The following is a 13,600-nucleotide window of genomic DNA, read 5'->3' as shown; positions in this document are numbered from 1 at the left end:
CTGAGAAATAATTGTTTTCATTTTTCTTTGCCTCATTGATTGTAGAATAAATAATCCATGAATAACTCCCTATCCTCATTATTCTACCGTATCTGGTGAGCAATAACTTTCAGTTCAGCTGTTTAAGGGCAACGGCAGGAGGGATGAAGAGGGATGGAAAAGAAGAGTCAGACTCTCGCCATCCCTAAAGCATAAGGCTGGGATATGGCCAGGTTGTCTCCGTCATCTCTTGTAGGTGAAAACCACAGTGAAACTTCAATGCAGCTTGCTTCCTGGCTCGCTCTCGGGTTTAGAATTAATTACAGAATGGCAACATCTGCATTAGCGGCTCCTGCAGCCCCAGCTCTCTGCAGGCGGGATGATGCTCGCTCCCCACCAGACCTAGGACGGCTCGGAGGACTTGCCTGCTGGCCACCTGTCTCGGATCCCCGCAGGCTGGAGCTCGGGGAGCCGCGGGGGAGCGGCGGCGAGGGCGGCAGGAGCCGGCCGCGGGGCGAGCAGGGACGCCGCGCCTCCGCTCCAGCGGCACCGCGACACTGCCCCGCCGCTCCGCTCCGCAGCCGGCCCCGATCCCCATCCCCATCCCCACCCCATCCCCATCCCCATCCCCGTCCCCAACCCCATCCCATCCCCCCCGGCCCCGGCCCCGCTCCACCTTCCCGCAGCCCCAGCCCCGATCCCTGCACTGGCTCCCGCCCCCCTCCGCCCCAGCCCTGGCCGCGATCCCCGCCGCCGTCCCCCGGCTCTGCATCTGAGCCAGGCAAGCGAGGACGATCGGGGTCCTGGAGGCTCGAGGGGCGCAGAGGAAGAAGGAGGAGCTGGAGGAAGCGAAGGGAAGGGGAGGGGAGCGCAGGGGAGAGGATTTTCCCATCTCCTGTCTTTTTTTTTTTTTTTTTTTTTTTTTTTGGAGGAGGAGGAAGGTTGCTGCTGCTAGTGGCAGCGTTTCCTCCTGCTGGAAGATGATAAATACATGAGGAGAGAGGCTCTGAGCCTGCTTCTGTGCTGCGGGAGTGTCTCTCTCTCCCTCCCTCCCCTCTCCCTGCTTCTGTGTGAGTGTGTGTTTGGCTGCCGGGCTGTGTGTGCGTGTACACTGTGTATATATATCTGAGCTGGGAGGTTATTGCAAGCTTCTCTCAGCAGCGCTCCTCTGTACAGGAAGACGGGCTCAGCTGCAGTGGTAGCATCAACAGCAGCATTAGCGGCACCAACTGCTTTATTCGCCTTTCTTCCTTCCCTTCATCTCCATCTCCCTTTCCCCTCCCTCCTCCCACGTCTTTTAGGGGATTGATCTTCATTTTTTTTTATTATTATTTATTTTTCTACTCTACAATCCTTGTTATTTGATACTTCGTGGCTTTTTTTTTTTTTTCTTTTTTTCTTTCTCCCTTTCTCTGAGAAGGAGGCACAGAAACAAACACGCACAAACACAGAGAAATAAGGGAAAGAAAAGTACCGGGACTTATCCTGCTGCTGCAAACCCAAAGATAGCAGACGAAGAGGGGGTTTGGCTTCTACCCCAAGGTAAAGCCCTGCCCCCTTTACCTCCTCGACACCTCCTCCGAGGAAGAGAAGGAGAGAGAGAGAAGGGGGCCAAAGTGGAGAAAAGCAGGTCTTCTGCGGCTGGCATTTGGAGTACAGGGAGCCAGGAAGTGAAGGATGGTTGTGGTTACCCGAGCTGGCTGCAGGGCAGCTCTCTTCCTCTGGATTTTCATCAGCATTAGCTGCAGAGCCAGGACTGCTCTGCCTGCATCTCGTAAGTACCCTTTTCTGAGAAACCCGCACAATTTCAGCTCCGAATTAAGCCAGAGGGAAATTCCCACAACTCCATGAGGTTGATTATTTTTGCTTTGCTGATGAACATTGTGTTTGATTGTGTTTGATTTTTCCTTGTGTGTATATGTGTGCACTGAGGTCTGATACTGTTTGCAGTGCTCCCCATCAGATCTTCCTTGGTGATTTCAGTGGTAGCTGGAGTGGAAAGTTGAAAGAGACCTGCTCTGTGATATAATCTTGGTTCTGCAATGAAGTCAGAGGGGGAAAGCAATCAGAAGCTGTTCAAAGTTTGGGGATAGTTTTTGTTTGCCTGGTCGGTTTGGTTTGTTGTGGTTTTTCCTTTCTTCCTCGGAAGGAATGCAATTTGCATTTGGAAGTACTTCACTTCCACAGTTTTGTGAGGGAAAAGAGGAGATGTGAGCCGTTTCCATAACCAGTGTTTTATCAAGGAGCAGCAAGAGAAAATTCTGTCTCGTTTGAAGAGGAAAGATGAATTGATGAGAGGGAACTGAGCCAGGACAGCTTTTCTTTAGAGCAAAGTTTTGCTGCCGATAATAGAATGAGCAAAGGTATTTTAGAGGAGACCATCAATTGCCCTCCTAGTGAGGTAGAAATAGCAGAGAAATGATCAAACATCTGCTGAAATGCTGAACTTCAGACTAGGGGAGTATAGAGCACCTGTACAGAATCCGATTCTGTTGTTAGTATAAGAATGACAGTATATTCATTGATTTCAGTGGATATTAGACCAAGTCTTTAACATTGCACTGAGCTGTAGTTTTGAGCAAAACAGTTTGCAAGTAGATGTCAGTAGTAAGTATTTAGTTGTTTCTCTTAAGACTGTGTAAAACATTTGCCAATGGCCAAGTATTTTTGAAATGCATACTGAAATGAAACAGTGCGTTTTTATAGTATCATCATCATACTGCTGGCTTGATCGGCTGTTTATAGAGGAAGGAAGTGTCCTGAAATGCTATGGATAGATGTGCTGGGATTGCATGCATGTGAATGGGGGTTGATTCTCCTGACCAAGTAGGGAATTGCATAGAATGCAATGTATATACTGCATAGAGATCTATGCAGATCACTCTATTTATTTATTTGTTTAATTGTTTCCTTGGGGCTGGCATGAACAATGTAATGATTAGGGAATTGGAGCACTGCTATGCTTTCTTAGTGGGTTTCTATCTGTTATCATCTAATACCTATTGAAAAACAAGTGTTATTCCAGGATTTACTTGCACCTGCATATTTGTTTGTGTGTCAACAAATATGTATAGCAGTGTCTGCATTGTTATTGAGGTCTCAGAGACTATAGGATGTTCAGTTGTTTTCCTGCCTTTGAATTAGGAGAAGTATTGATCCTGAGGTTTACTTCTTAGTTTTGATCAGCTATATAATTTTTCTTAGGAGTATTATTTCTTCATGGTCCTCTCTCAGGCTCTGCATAATAGGAATATGTGGGGGAGAGGATTCATGATTTAGGTTGTCAGAAATCTGTTCTTTGAAAACAAAGTCCCTGCTTTTTTCTAGGAGGGTTTTGGAGCTTTTATTGTTTGTTTTTGTCACTCAGCAACTAATGGCTACAGTATAACTTGAATATTACCTACAGAGGGTTATTGATTTCCCAACAAACAAATCTTTAACTTTTGAAAGAAGTTTGTTGAGAAGTTAATGGTTGTAGTAACATCATTATACCCAGAAATTCCAGGAATGGGGGATATATATAATCTTAATTACAGTATAGTCAGATACATTCCCATCTTGATGATTAGCTATAAAAAAAATTTCTTTATATCAATTCACCTTCCAAGAGCTTATACATTATACTCCTTATTTAGTGAGTGGCATTTCATTTCATTTCTGACTCACTTCTTAAAGTGAAATGGAGCTAGATTTGTTTGCTGGAAACATAAATATAGCGAGAAATACACGTCAGCCTTAAATTGACAAAAGGATTGTTCACATTGCAGCACATGTTGAAAATTGTTGTAAAGCTTATGGATGCTTGGTGCTGGTGCCACTTTGGGAACTCCAGTGCTGTGTCACACTGTTTTGGTGCACCACTTTGCTGGTTATTCTGTTGCATGCTTTGCTATACAAACTGGTCACTGTACTGTGTTTTGTCATTGTGATCTATTTTCTGGGGTTGCTTGTAACTTTGTCTACAACTGAATGGGATTGGAGAATTTTGTGAATGAGATTGGAGAATTTTGTTCGCTGTTGACAGGATAGTATATCTAGTTTTCATCATCCCTTTTTTTTTTTCTCCTTCCCTCCCCCCCCCCCCCCCGTTGATTTTGAACCTCATATTCAGAATATTTCTAAAACAATTAAAAACTGTGTGAAATGGAACTGTGATGTAAAACTTATTTCCAACCACTATTTCATTTTGTCCTCCATTGTTACTTTATGTTTTGGCTTTGAAGTTATTAACAACATCAAATTTATTCTCTACAGTATTTTTTAAGAAGTATGCAAGTCTTATGGTGTACAGTGCATTACAAATCCCTATATATGAGCTTGCTATTCAGTATTTTCTCACAGTCTGGTCTGCTAGTGCTGGCATAGGAAAAGATACAGCTTTCAGAAAGAATAGCATTGGACATTGCTGATGTGAATATGCTTTATCTCAAATGTTTGTTTATTTTGCAAAGTAAATCTATCTCTAGTTATCTCTCAGTAGTACTGATTCAGAAGTGATTGTGTTGAAAGCTTTTACTCTCATTTAGTTTTATCTCAAGATAAGTGGGTGTTGAAAGCTATCCTGTAGTATAATAAACATCCACTGTGATACAATATCCCACACATTAATGCTCAGATCTTGCTGTCAATTCTATTCATGATCATGTTTTCATACCCAGGCAATAAATTTTTAATATTCCTGCAATTTTTATTTTTTTTAATAAGCGTGGAAGGATGAAAACATCCTTCTGGAATCAAGGCTAATGAACAGCTCAACCAGGAGAGGTCATCACAAGATAAAAAGTAACACAGAAAATACAAATTTAGTGCTTTATTGTCCTTTACATGGCTAAGATGGAATGATAGGAATATGCATATGGGTAGACTAACTCTCATTTGTATTCCTATAAAAACCCCAAACACAAAAAGCAGTAACATTGTTTCGTAATAAAAATGTTAAAGGTATTAATTATAGGATTTTCTCCTTCTCTCTGAAAGGAATTCACTTTACAAGTAATTATATTTCACAGCTAGGGGTTTTTGGTTTTTTTCATCATATCTCTTTTTATGCAATGCAAACCTGATGAGCACAGAACTATTAAAACTTCTAGTTCTGATACTTGTCATACTTATGTAGTATGCCCCATACCACTGCTCAGGTTGAAGTTTGAGCCCATTTTACAAGACTTGTGGCAGAAATCATAAGCGGGGGCATGTATAGTAAATCATTAAGATACATAAAAGAAAGAATATACAGCTTTTACATTTGACTTCATGGCACCCATATTGTCCTGGGAAAAGTACTGAAAAGGAGTGATGTGCCTTTTGAAAGAGCAAAAGGCTCTTGTACAAGAAAGTCCTTTTTAAGAGGCCAAGTTGGATGAAGCTCTGAGCAATCTGGTCCAGTGGAAGTTGTACGCCCATGTTGGGCATATGAGGTGTCATATATTCTATTAGATTCCCACTTGGGGAATATTTCTCCTCTAGATAATGTCTCAGACATAATAATAATTTTGGCAATCTGAGTTTTTGGGTTTTTTTTTTTTTTGTATTGTAACTTATTAACTTGTTGTCTTGAGGTTAACACAGCGGTCTCACAGAATTTAGTTTCAAGTACACCAAACCATTTTCATGTGCATTTAGCATTTAATAATTTTTCTTACCTTTGGGGTCAAAGCACTTAAAAATATACTAAACTTTTAATTTGAGGGCCTGGCTCTCTTTTAAGTTCATGGAATTTCATAACATTAAACATATGATTTCTCTTTTGTTATTTTAGAACACTTTAGCTAGAAATTAGAACAAAATTTACATCCAACATAGTACAATTGTATTATTATTTAGATGCTATTCATCACCATATAATAAAATTCAGGTTCAACAGACAAGTGACAGCATTTAACAACATTGCACTGAGTTACTGAGCTACTGTTATTATTTAACAACTTTGCATTGAGTTACTCATCATGACTCTTTAAATAAATTGGCTTTTTCTTGAGCAATATGTTAACTTATATGTGAATGAATGAAATAGTATCAAATAGTCTGCTCTAATTTCAAAATTGGTGGCAGCAGCTATAGCCTGTTTCAGTGCTGAAAATCCAAAGTTTCAAAGAGTCTTTAACTCTTTATGCAACATTGCATAAAACCTAATTGCAGACATTCATCTAGATAGAGCAAGTCTGATTCAAAGTTTGGTGTCAGTGGGCATTGAATCAATTGTAAATGCCAATAAACTACTGTTTTAATAACTGGCTTTTTCTTGGACTGGTTTTGCTTTGCTTGCGTGTTTATATTTTTTTTTTAATTCTGGTGTAATAATATGAAATAAGGCATAAAAAGTTCTTTATTAAGTAGTCCAGTCTGAAAGAAAGTTTGAAGGTGAAGTTAAAGACTTCAAATTGAAAACTTCTTTCTGAACATTGGTTGTTTCTTTTGCAAGGAGATGAGAAGTATTTTTTTATTTTTTCTCTCTCTCTTTTTTTTTTTTTTTTCCACTCAGGTACTTTTAACACAGGAGACTACTTCAGTTGCTTCAGTTGCGATAGGAAATTATGTATATATAATGCATTAGACCTCAGACTGTACCTCTTTTTGAATAACTCACATTACAATGGATCTGTTACAGACAGTAAATTTTCCTATAGAAGTTCTTCTGGACTTTTACCTTGGATCTGTATGTCTTTAAAACTGTCAGATATCATGTTTACTGTTTAGGAGTTTTTTAGACTGTAGTACTTTTAATGTCTGGGACAATAACAAACTAGACAGAAACAATAGGGGAGTTTCTGCATTTTCTTTTTTCTAGATTTTCAAAAGCTGATCTCACTCTGCATGATCTGACTCACAGGTCAAAATAAGATAACTGGTTAAATTTTGAAGTCTTCCCCTACCTATGCCTATGTCCTGATGAGCTGTCATACTCATCTTACAAAAGAACATGGACTTGAAAATGTGATCCAGTCAAGTAGGAAACTTCAACTAGGAAATGTTAGACAAGCAACAGGAGTCTTCTTCAGCAGATGAGATGATGAGTGACTTTGCAAATTCTTTAGTCTTAACAATTTTATATAATTTAAAATTATAGCATTATTTCCAAAATCCACATAGAATTGAGATCCTTCTTTAAAAGATCAGGAAGACTTGTAGGATAAAGAGAGCAGTCCACTAGCTTGAGCTGTCTTGCACTGAGGGAAATGGAAGTTGTGCCACAGATTATAGGAACAGCGTGGTTATGTTTTTTGTCGTGAGTTCATGATTCAGTCCATTGGTATGAAATACTAGAAATTATTAAACTGGTTCCTCAGACTTCAGCCTTTGAATGAACATTGGTTTTATCTGTATTGTACTTCATTTATCCAGCAACTTCATTGGCATTGCATAGGTAGATAATCCAAGACCACTAGGTAATTGTAGAACATGTTAAATCTCGAAGTTTGGTGAAGTAGAAAATTGCAGTAATCAGTATTCAATTCTTTTGAACCACTTGCATTTCCAACTTTGAAGACATTACAGATATAATAGAATTCCCAAGTCCTGTGCTTAACATTTACAAAGAACTTGGGCACTCGGTTTTGATAGTTCTGCAATTTTAATGCAGCTTTACAAAGCTGAGACCTTTCCTACCTCAAAAATGGTCTCAGTATTCATTCACTGTAGTAGCAGCCAGCCCTTTCCGATTGGGTCTTTAAGGGTGAACAGCAGATAATTCAGAGCAGAAAAGGATATTGACATTCACATTTACCTCTTTCCTCTGCCTAAAAAAGTCTAGAGATTTTTTTTGACTTTACAGTCTCCTGGTGGAGATATGGTTCTTTCAGACATTTAACTTAAGCAAGCGGTCATGCCAAGTCCATTGAGGGACTAGCAAACTTATTTACACATATGGTTTGTTGCTTGATGTTAATATTTACCACCATTTGAAATATTTATCAAATATTTTATTTTAAGCTGTGCATGTACTCCAAAAATATGTTTTAAATAAATCAGTGACTAAAATCGACTCAGTATAGCTAGGAACTTTGTTGCCAGTTTTGCATTTGTATTGGTAAAAGCTCAAGTTGGGTTACAACTTTTAATGTGTAAATAAATTAAATGGCTAAAAATACTTTCTAGAAACCAGAAAACATTTGAACTGTTCTAACCAAAGGATTTTCCATAGCACGAACAAATGTGATGTTTTTGAATGAACATTTATTATTTTTATCTAGAATATTTAAGTCTCAGCTTAAAGGGAAAGAAATTTTTCTTGTAGAAATGACTGTCTACATATAACATAAACATTCTGTTTGATTTTGAAAAACTGCTATTCCATTTAGTATTTTTTAACCTTTGCCCAAGGAAGTCAGCTATACATGTGCTACATTTCTGCTTTCTGTTTCTACAATGTAAGAATAATCTGACTGAAAAAAATAAGATTTTTTTTTTGCTTTGTATCAAATCTAGAGGGATGTCACTGTCTGGGTTTCTTAAATCACCTAAATATTGATAAAAATGTATCTTGTTTATTGCTTAATCATCTTGTATACTTGAACTGGTATTTACTGAGAACTCAATGAAAACCTGGAATTTATAGGGATGTAATACAGAAGATCAGCAGATGAGCTGAGGAGACTGCAAAGGTCCATATCCATAAGGGGCAGCATAAAGCCTGTGATGGAATGTTTGCCAGAGAAGAAAAGGAAGAATTATTGTTTAAGGGCCTAATGCAATGGGATAAAACACAGCAGGAAAGGCAACCTCAATATATTTAAGGTTTTCATGACATTTCATATCATATCATTGGTTTTAAGTATCATTGGTGTAAAGTTCTGGAACACACTCTGAAATTCAATTAAATTAGAATATGCTTTTTACTCAGCTTATGGGAATAGAAGGAACACTGTGGTTTGGGAAAAGCAAAAAAAAAAAAAAAAAAAAAAAAAAAAGCCCAAAAAAACCCCAAACCAAAAACTTGGAATAGCAAACCAACACACAGAGAAACAAAACCCCTAAATTTAGACCCTGTTGACCCAGGTTTCAAACACAGATATCTTCCTAAACTCTTTAGACTCTGCCCACATTTTTAGTGAAACATAGGAAGGGCTTATACATATTTTTTTCCCCTGAACACAAATTCAGATACAAATTCAAATATCTAAAAAAACCCCAGAAAAATAAGGATAATTAGTTAATTTAAAAACACAGAGATTAAAACTAGTGGCATCCACCATTGCTTAGGGCTATGGGTAAAAAAGGGAGACGAACGTGCTGAAGAGAAGTTGAGGTTGTCTCCCATACAATAACAGTAACCTATTTATTTTTATTTTTTTTGCTGAAGAATGGGGTCACAGAGAGTAGCTTGCCCTGTCCATAGCATTAGCATTGCATTAGGAAAAGAGTAAGCTTCTCTGAGAAACGGAGTGAGAAGCATATCCATACAGGGCAGGCTCTGCTGGATACATGCTCCCAAGCTTCAGCAAGATGTACTCTCTAATGTTCTTTCCTTTGGTTTCACATACAAAAAATTATGCTAGTGGGCATACTGTCAGTTATATGATGAATGTCCTACCTGCTTCTTCCCTGGTTCAGCCAAGCTGTTAGAAATGATAGAAAATTCCCTGTAGGTAAGAGAAGGTCTCCTTTACTGTTCCAACCCTTTTCCAAAAAATATACATCACATGATCACACACCCATTTGCTTCTGCTCCTAATTCATTTGCCATTTCTCACATGCCTCCTTTCTCATTTTATTAATCACCTCACTCCCTACTCTCTGTCCTCTCCCTACCCTTTCCTCCAGCAATAAACTGACTCCACTGGCTTCTCTTGGATTCTCATTGATTCATCACTGTTTTGAGTAATTTGCTGAGCCTGAAACTAAGGGAGATTGTCTTCATTGATTCCTGATTAATTCATCTGTTTGTGAAAGCTAGGTACACAGGTAATAACTCAATTGAAATTCCTTCGCTGCTTAATTGCTGTGCCATAATCCTGGCCTGTTAAATCAGATAATCAGATATTATGAATGAAGTTAGGATTTATTTTTTCAAAGCACAATTATTAGAATATCATTATTATAAGGAATGCTTTTATTAATTCAATTTATAATTATTCATAATATGCAATTTTAGAGTTTAGGTCAGTACAGTGCATAGGTTTTATTCATACGGAAAAAAACTGTGTCAGAGGAATTCTGTGAGTGAATTACGCTTCCAAATCTACATATTCATAATTTATAAGGCCAAAAAGGATCCAACCCAGCTACAGTGATATGGTTGATTGTATTACTACTTTTCTCTGCTTTACAGATATCCTGGTTTAGGGCAAATTTGGGAGGAAACTTCCAAAAGGGTCCCTCCAGAAAGCAGATTCAAGAAGCCCTTCCCGTACTGGTTCAGGAAAATTTTCTTAGAGAAAAGTGGAAAAAAACCAGATTATTTAACAAGCAAAGTATTTGCAAGCATAAACAATGAGTAATATTAAACAATGAAACCTTTCGCTGCTCTGAAGAGATGGCAAATTCAGAAAGTCCTTGTCATGGGATGTAGCTCAGCCTGCTCAGTCTCTTATCAGTCCCTCTGGTGCTGGAAAATGACACATGCCAGGCCCTGGTAGGCCACAGGTGCGAGCTGCCAGTGTTCCTCTGAGTTTTCAGTCCAGAGCAGGTTTGAACAGTCTTAAGAAAAATAAAAACCATGGTCCAGGGAACTTCACTGCCTCAGCTCTAGCTAAAAACTAACTAAAAGCAAAGGAGAGCTCTGTTCCACTGTCCGTCCATGCGGCAGACAACATAGTCTCGGAGAAGAGAAAAATGAAACTCTTATCTTCATATTTTAAAAACAAAAAAACACCTCATTCCACTGCTTCTCCTTCTCCCCCTTCCCTCTCAGATCTAGTTTTAAGGGTGCAGAGCTTAATAACCACCATAAACAGAACAGATAATTTGGAATACAAGCATCATAAAGTCACCCCAGGACAACAGATCGCAGAATCAATGAACCCGGGAATGGCTTGGGTTGGAAGAGGTCATCTAGTCCAACCCCAATCCACAGGCAGGGACATATTTCACCAAACCAGATTCCTCAATGCCCTGTCCAACTTGATTTTAAACATTTCCAGGGATGGGATATTTGCAGCTTACTCTGGGCAGTCTATTCCAGGATTCAATCCATTTGTGTAATCTAAATCTACCCTTTAGTTTAAAAATGTTCCTCTCATACTATCAGTACATGCTCTGGTAAAAAGTATTTCTTTATCTTTCTTGTAGGTCCCTTTTAAGTATGGAAAGGCTGCTATATAAAGTCTGCCTGGAGCCTTTTTGTCCAAGATAAGCCATGCCAACTCTCTCAGTTTCTCTTTATGAAAGGGAGAAGACCTCTGACTATTTCCACGGCCCTCATGTCAACAAACTCCAGCATGTCAAAGTCTTTCTTCTGTTGGTCTGGACTCAGAGTGGCCCCAAAGCTGGATTCAGTGCTCCATACCAGGTTTAAGGAGAGTAGAGGGGCAGTGTGACCTCCCATGACCTGTTGTCCATGCTGCTTTTTATGCATTCTAGGATCCTACCGCCTTTCTCAGCTGCGACTGTACATTGCTGGTTCTTACATAAGTTTTCATCTGCCAGTATCCCCCAGCCCTTCCTTGCTTTCAATCCATCCATCCCCCAGTTTGCATTGCTTCTAGGGATTGCCCCAACCAGGTGATAGACCTTACACTTGGATTTGTTGAACTTCATGAGGTTCACATGAGACCACTCCTCAAGCTTGTCCACATCTCGCTGGAGGGTGTCCTTTCCCTCAGTTATATCAACAGCACCTCTCAGCTTGGTTTCATTCCACAAACTTGCTAAGGGTACACTCAATCCCATGGTCTACGCCATTCATAGACATTTAACTGTACTTGTCCCAGTACCCCTGAGGGACAACGCTCATTTCCATTTGGATCTTCATTTGGACTTCGAGCCATTGACATTTTGGGCATGGCTGTCCAGTCAATCCTTATCCATCTAACAATTCATGCATCAAACCCATATTTCTCCAATTTAGAGACAAGGGTGTAGTGTAGAACTGTGTCATTGGCCAGGTAGGTTACATCAGAAGCTCCTCCCTCATCTACTAAGAGAGTCACTCCTCTGTAGAAGGCCACCAGGCTTGTCACATATAATTTGCCCTTCATGACTCCAAGTTTACTTTCCCTAATACACCTCCTTGTCATTCACCCTTTGGCAGAGTTTCTAGGCGAATCTGGTTTCATGAACCTTCTAGGCACACAGGCTGACCGGCTGGCAGTTCTCAGAGTATCCATTTTCACACATTACATAAATGGGTGCCATGTTTCCCCTCTTCCAGACACTGGAGGTTTTGCTTTACTGTCATGACTTTTCAGAAGTGATAGAGAACTGCTTATATCTGCCAGTTCCCTCAGGACCCTGGGATGCATCTTGTCAGCTTCCATAGATTTGTCTATGTTCAGGTTCCTCAGATGGCCTTGAATCTGGTCTGCTCCCACAATGGAGTCCCTGCCTTTATATTCAGGGCCTTGAAAGATGTGGGAAGTTCATTTGGCAAGGAAAATTTGAGGAAAAATGTTGCTGAGTACATCAGACTTCTCCATATCAGCTGTCATCAGATGCCCTGCCTCATTTATCAGAGGGGTACAGTTTCTTTTGTCTTCCTTCCCCAAGTCACATACCTGTCAGGGTTTTCACACATTTCCTTCTGGCATTAAACATCCTGGTCTGGTGTTATGTTCTTTACCCTGAGTTCATGACTTCAAACATGGTCACATTGAAATGCCTAATGCTTCCTTTTACCAGCTGGCTTAGTTGTCCCAAGCTTTTGATGTGTAAACTTCAAGTCGTCTTCAGCCTCAAAGACTATGCATTTTTCTGCAGTTCAAATAATAAAGATGTTAAGCAATGAAGGACTGAAAATCAGGCTTCCACTAGTTCTCACTAGAAACTACTCATTTCCTTTGTTACAATTACATTTTGAGATATTTAGAGTGCCACATTTACAATAGTTTTGAATCTTGGTTAAAATAGTGTAGCCTGCCATTCAAGTGCCTTCAGATTTCAAAATACATGTGACTTCAATTTATGCAGAAACAGACATAGACACACATATCTACAAATTTCTTGTGATCCAATTTTGTATTTAAAAAGAAAAAAAAAGAAGCCTTGAGAAGATCAGGATGCTTTGATAAGATCTACTTTTCAAAAAACTATGTTGATTTTCAGTAATTGCATTTACAGCATTTAAATTTTTGTTAATCAAGTTCTATTGTTTTGTCTAGCAGCAGTATTAATTGGAGTGCCTTGTAAGTGTGCAGATCATCTTTTTCAGTATTTGCACTTCACATTTTCTTTCAGCCTTCTGGAATTTCCTTGCTTTTTTAAGAGTTATTGGAAATCAGCAATAATCAGCAGAGACCTTCTCGGTTACAGCTTGCCCTGCTGGTTGAAACTGCCTCGCCCTGTTAACCTCTATTTAACATCTCTGTCAGCTTTTATTAGAATGTAAATTGTTTTGCTGCCACTTTGGGATCTAACTATGCAGTCTTGTTCATTTTCCTAACACTGTATGTTTTTGTCTCTTCTACGTGATTGGCAAATTCATCACTTATATGTAGCAGTCTTTTGGTATGGCTCCTTTTGCTCCTCA

At 39.3% G+C, this 13,600-nt stretch overlaps 1 protein-coding gene across 1 annotated transcript in view; it reads left to right on the top strand.

The window, feature by feature from the left end:
* The first annotated feature begins 958 nt into the window (after positions 1-958).
* Positions 959-13,600, top strand: part of CNTNAP2 (contactin associated protein 2) — a 1,011,078-nt gene continuing 998,436 nt past the window's right edge. The window contains exon 1 of the mRNA XM_054274302.1: positions 959-1,753. Coding sequence (XP_054130277.1) covers positions 1,657-1,753 — 97 coding nt within the window. The 5' untranslated portion in view covers positions 959-1,656. The remainder of the gene's footprint in view (positions 1,754-13,600) is intronic.

This window comes from Melozone crissalis, unplaced genomic scaffold (assembly GCF_028551555.1).
Source record: "Melozone crissalis strain CALT ecotype California unplaced genomic scaffold, PUWL_Pcris_2 ptg000016l_1, whole genome shotgun sequence".
Lineage (NCBI taxonomy): Eukaryota > Metazoa > Chordata > Aves > Passeriformes > Passerellidae > Melozone > Melozone crissalis.
The sequence above is the reverse complement of the archived record's forward strand: the minus strand, read 5'-3'. Positions and strand labels throughout refer to the sequence as shown.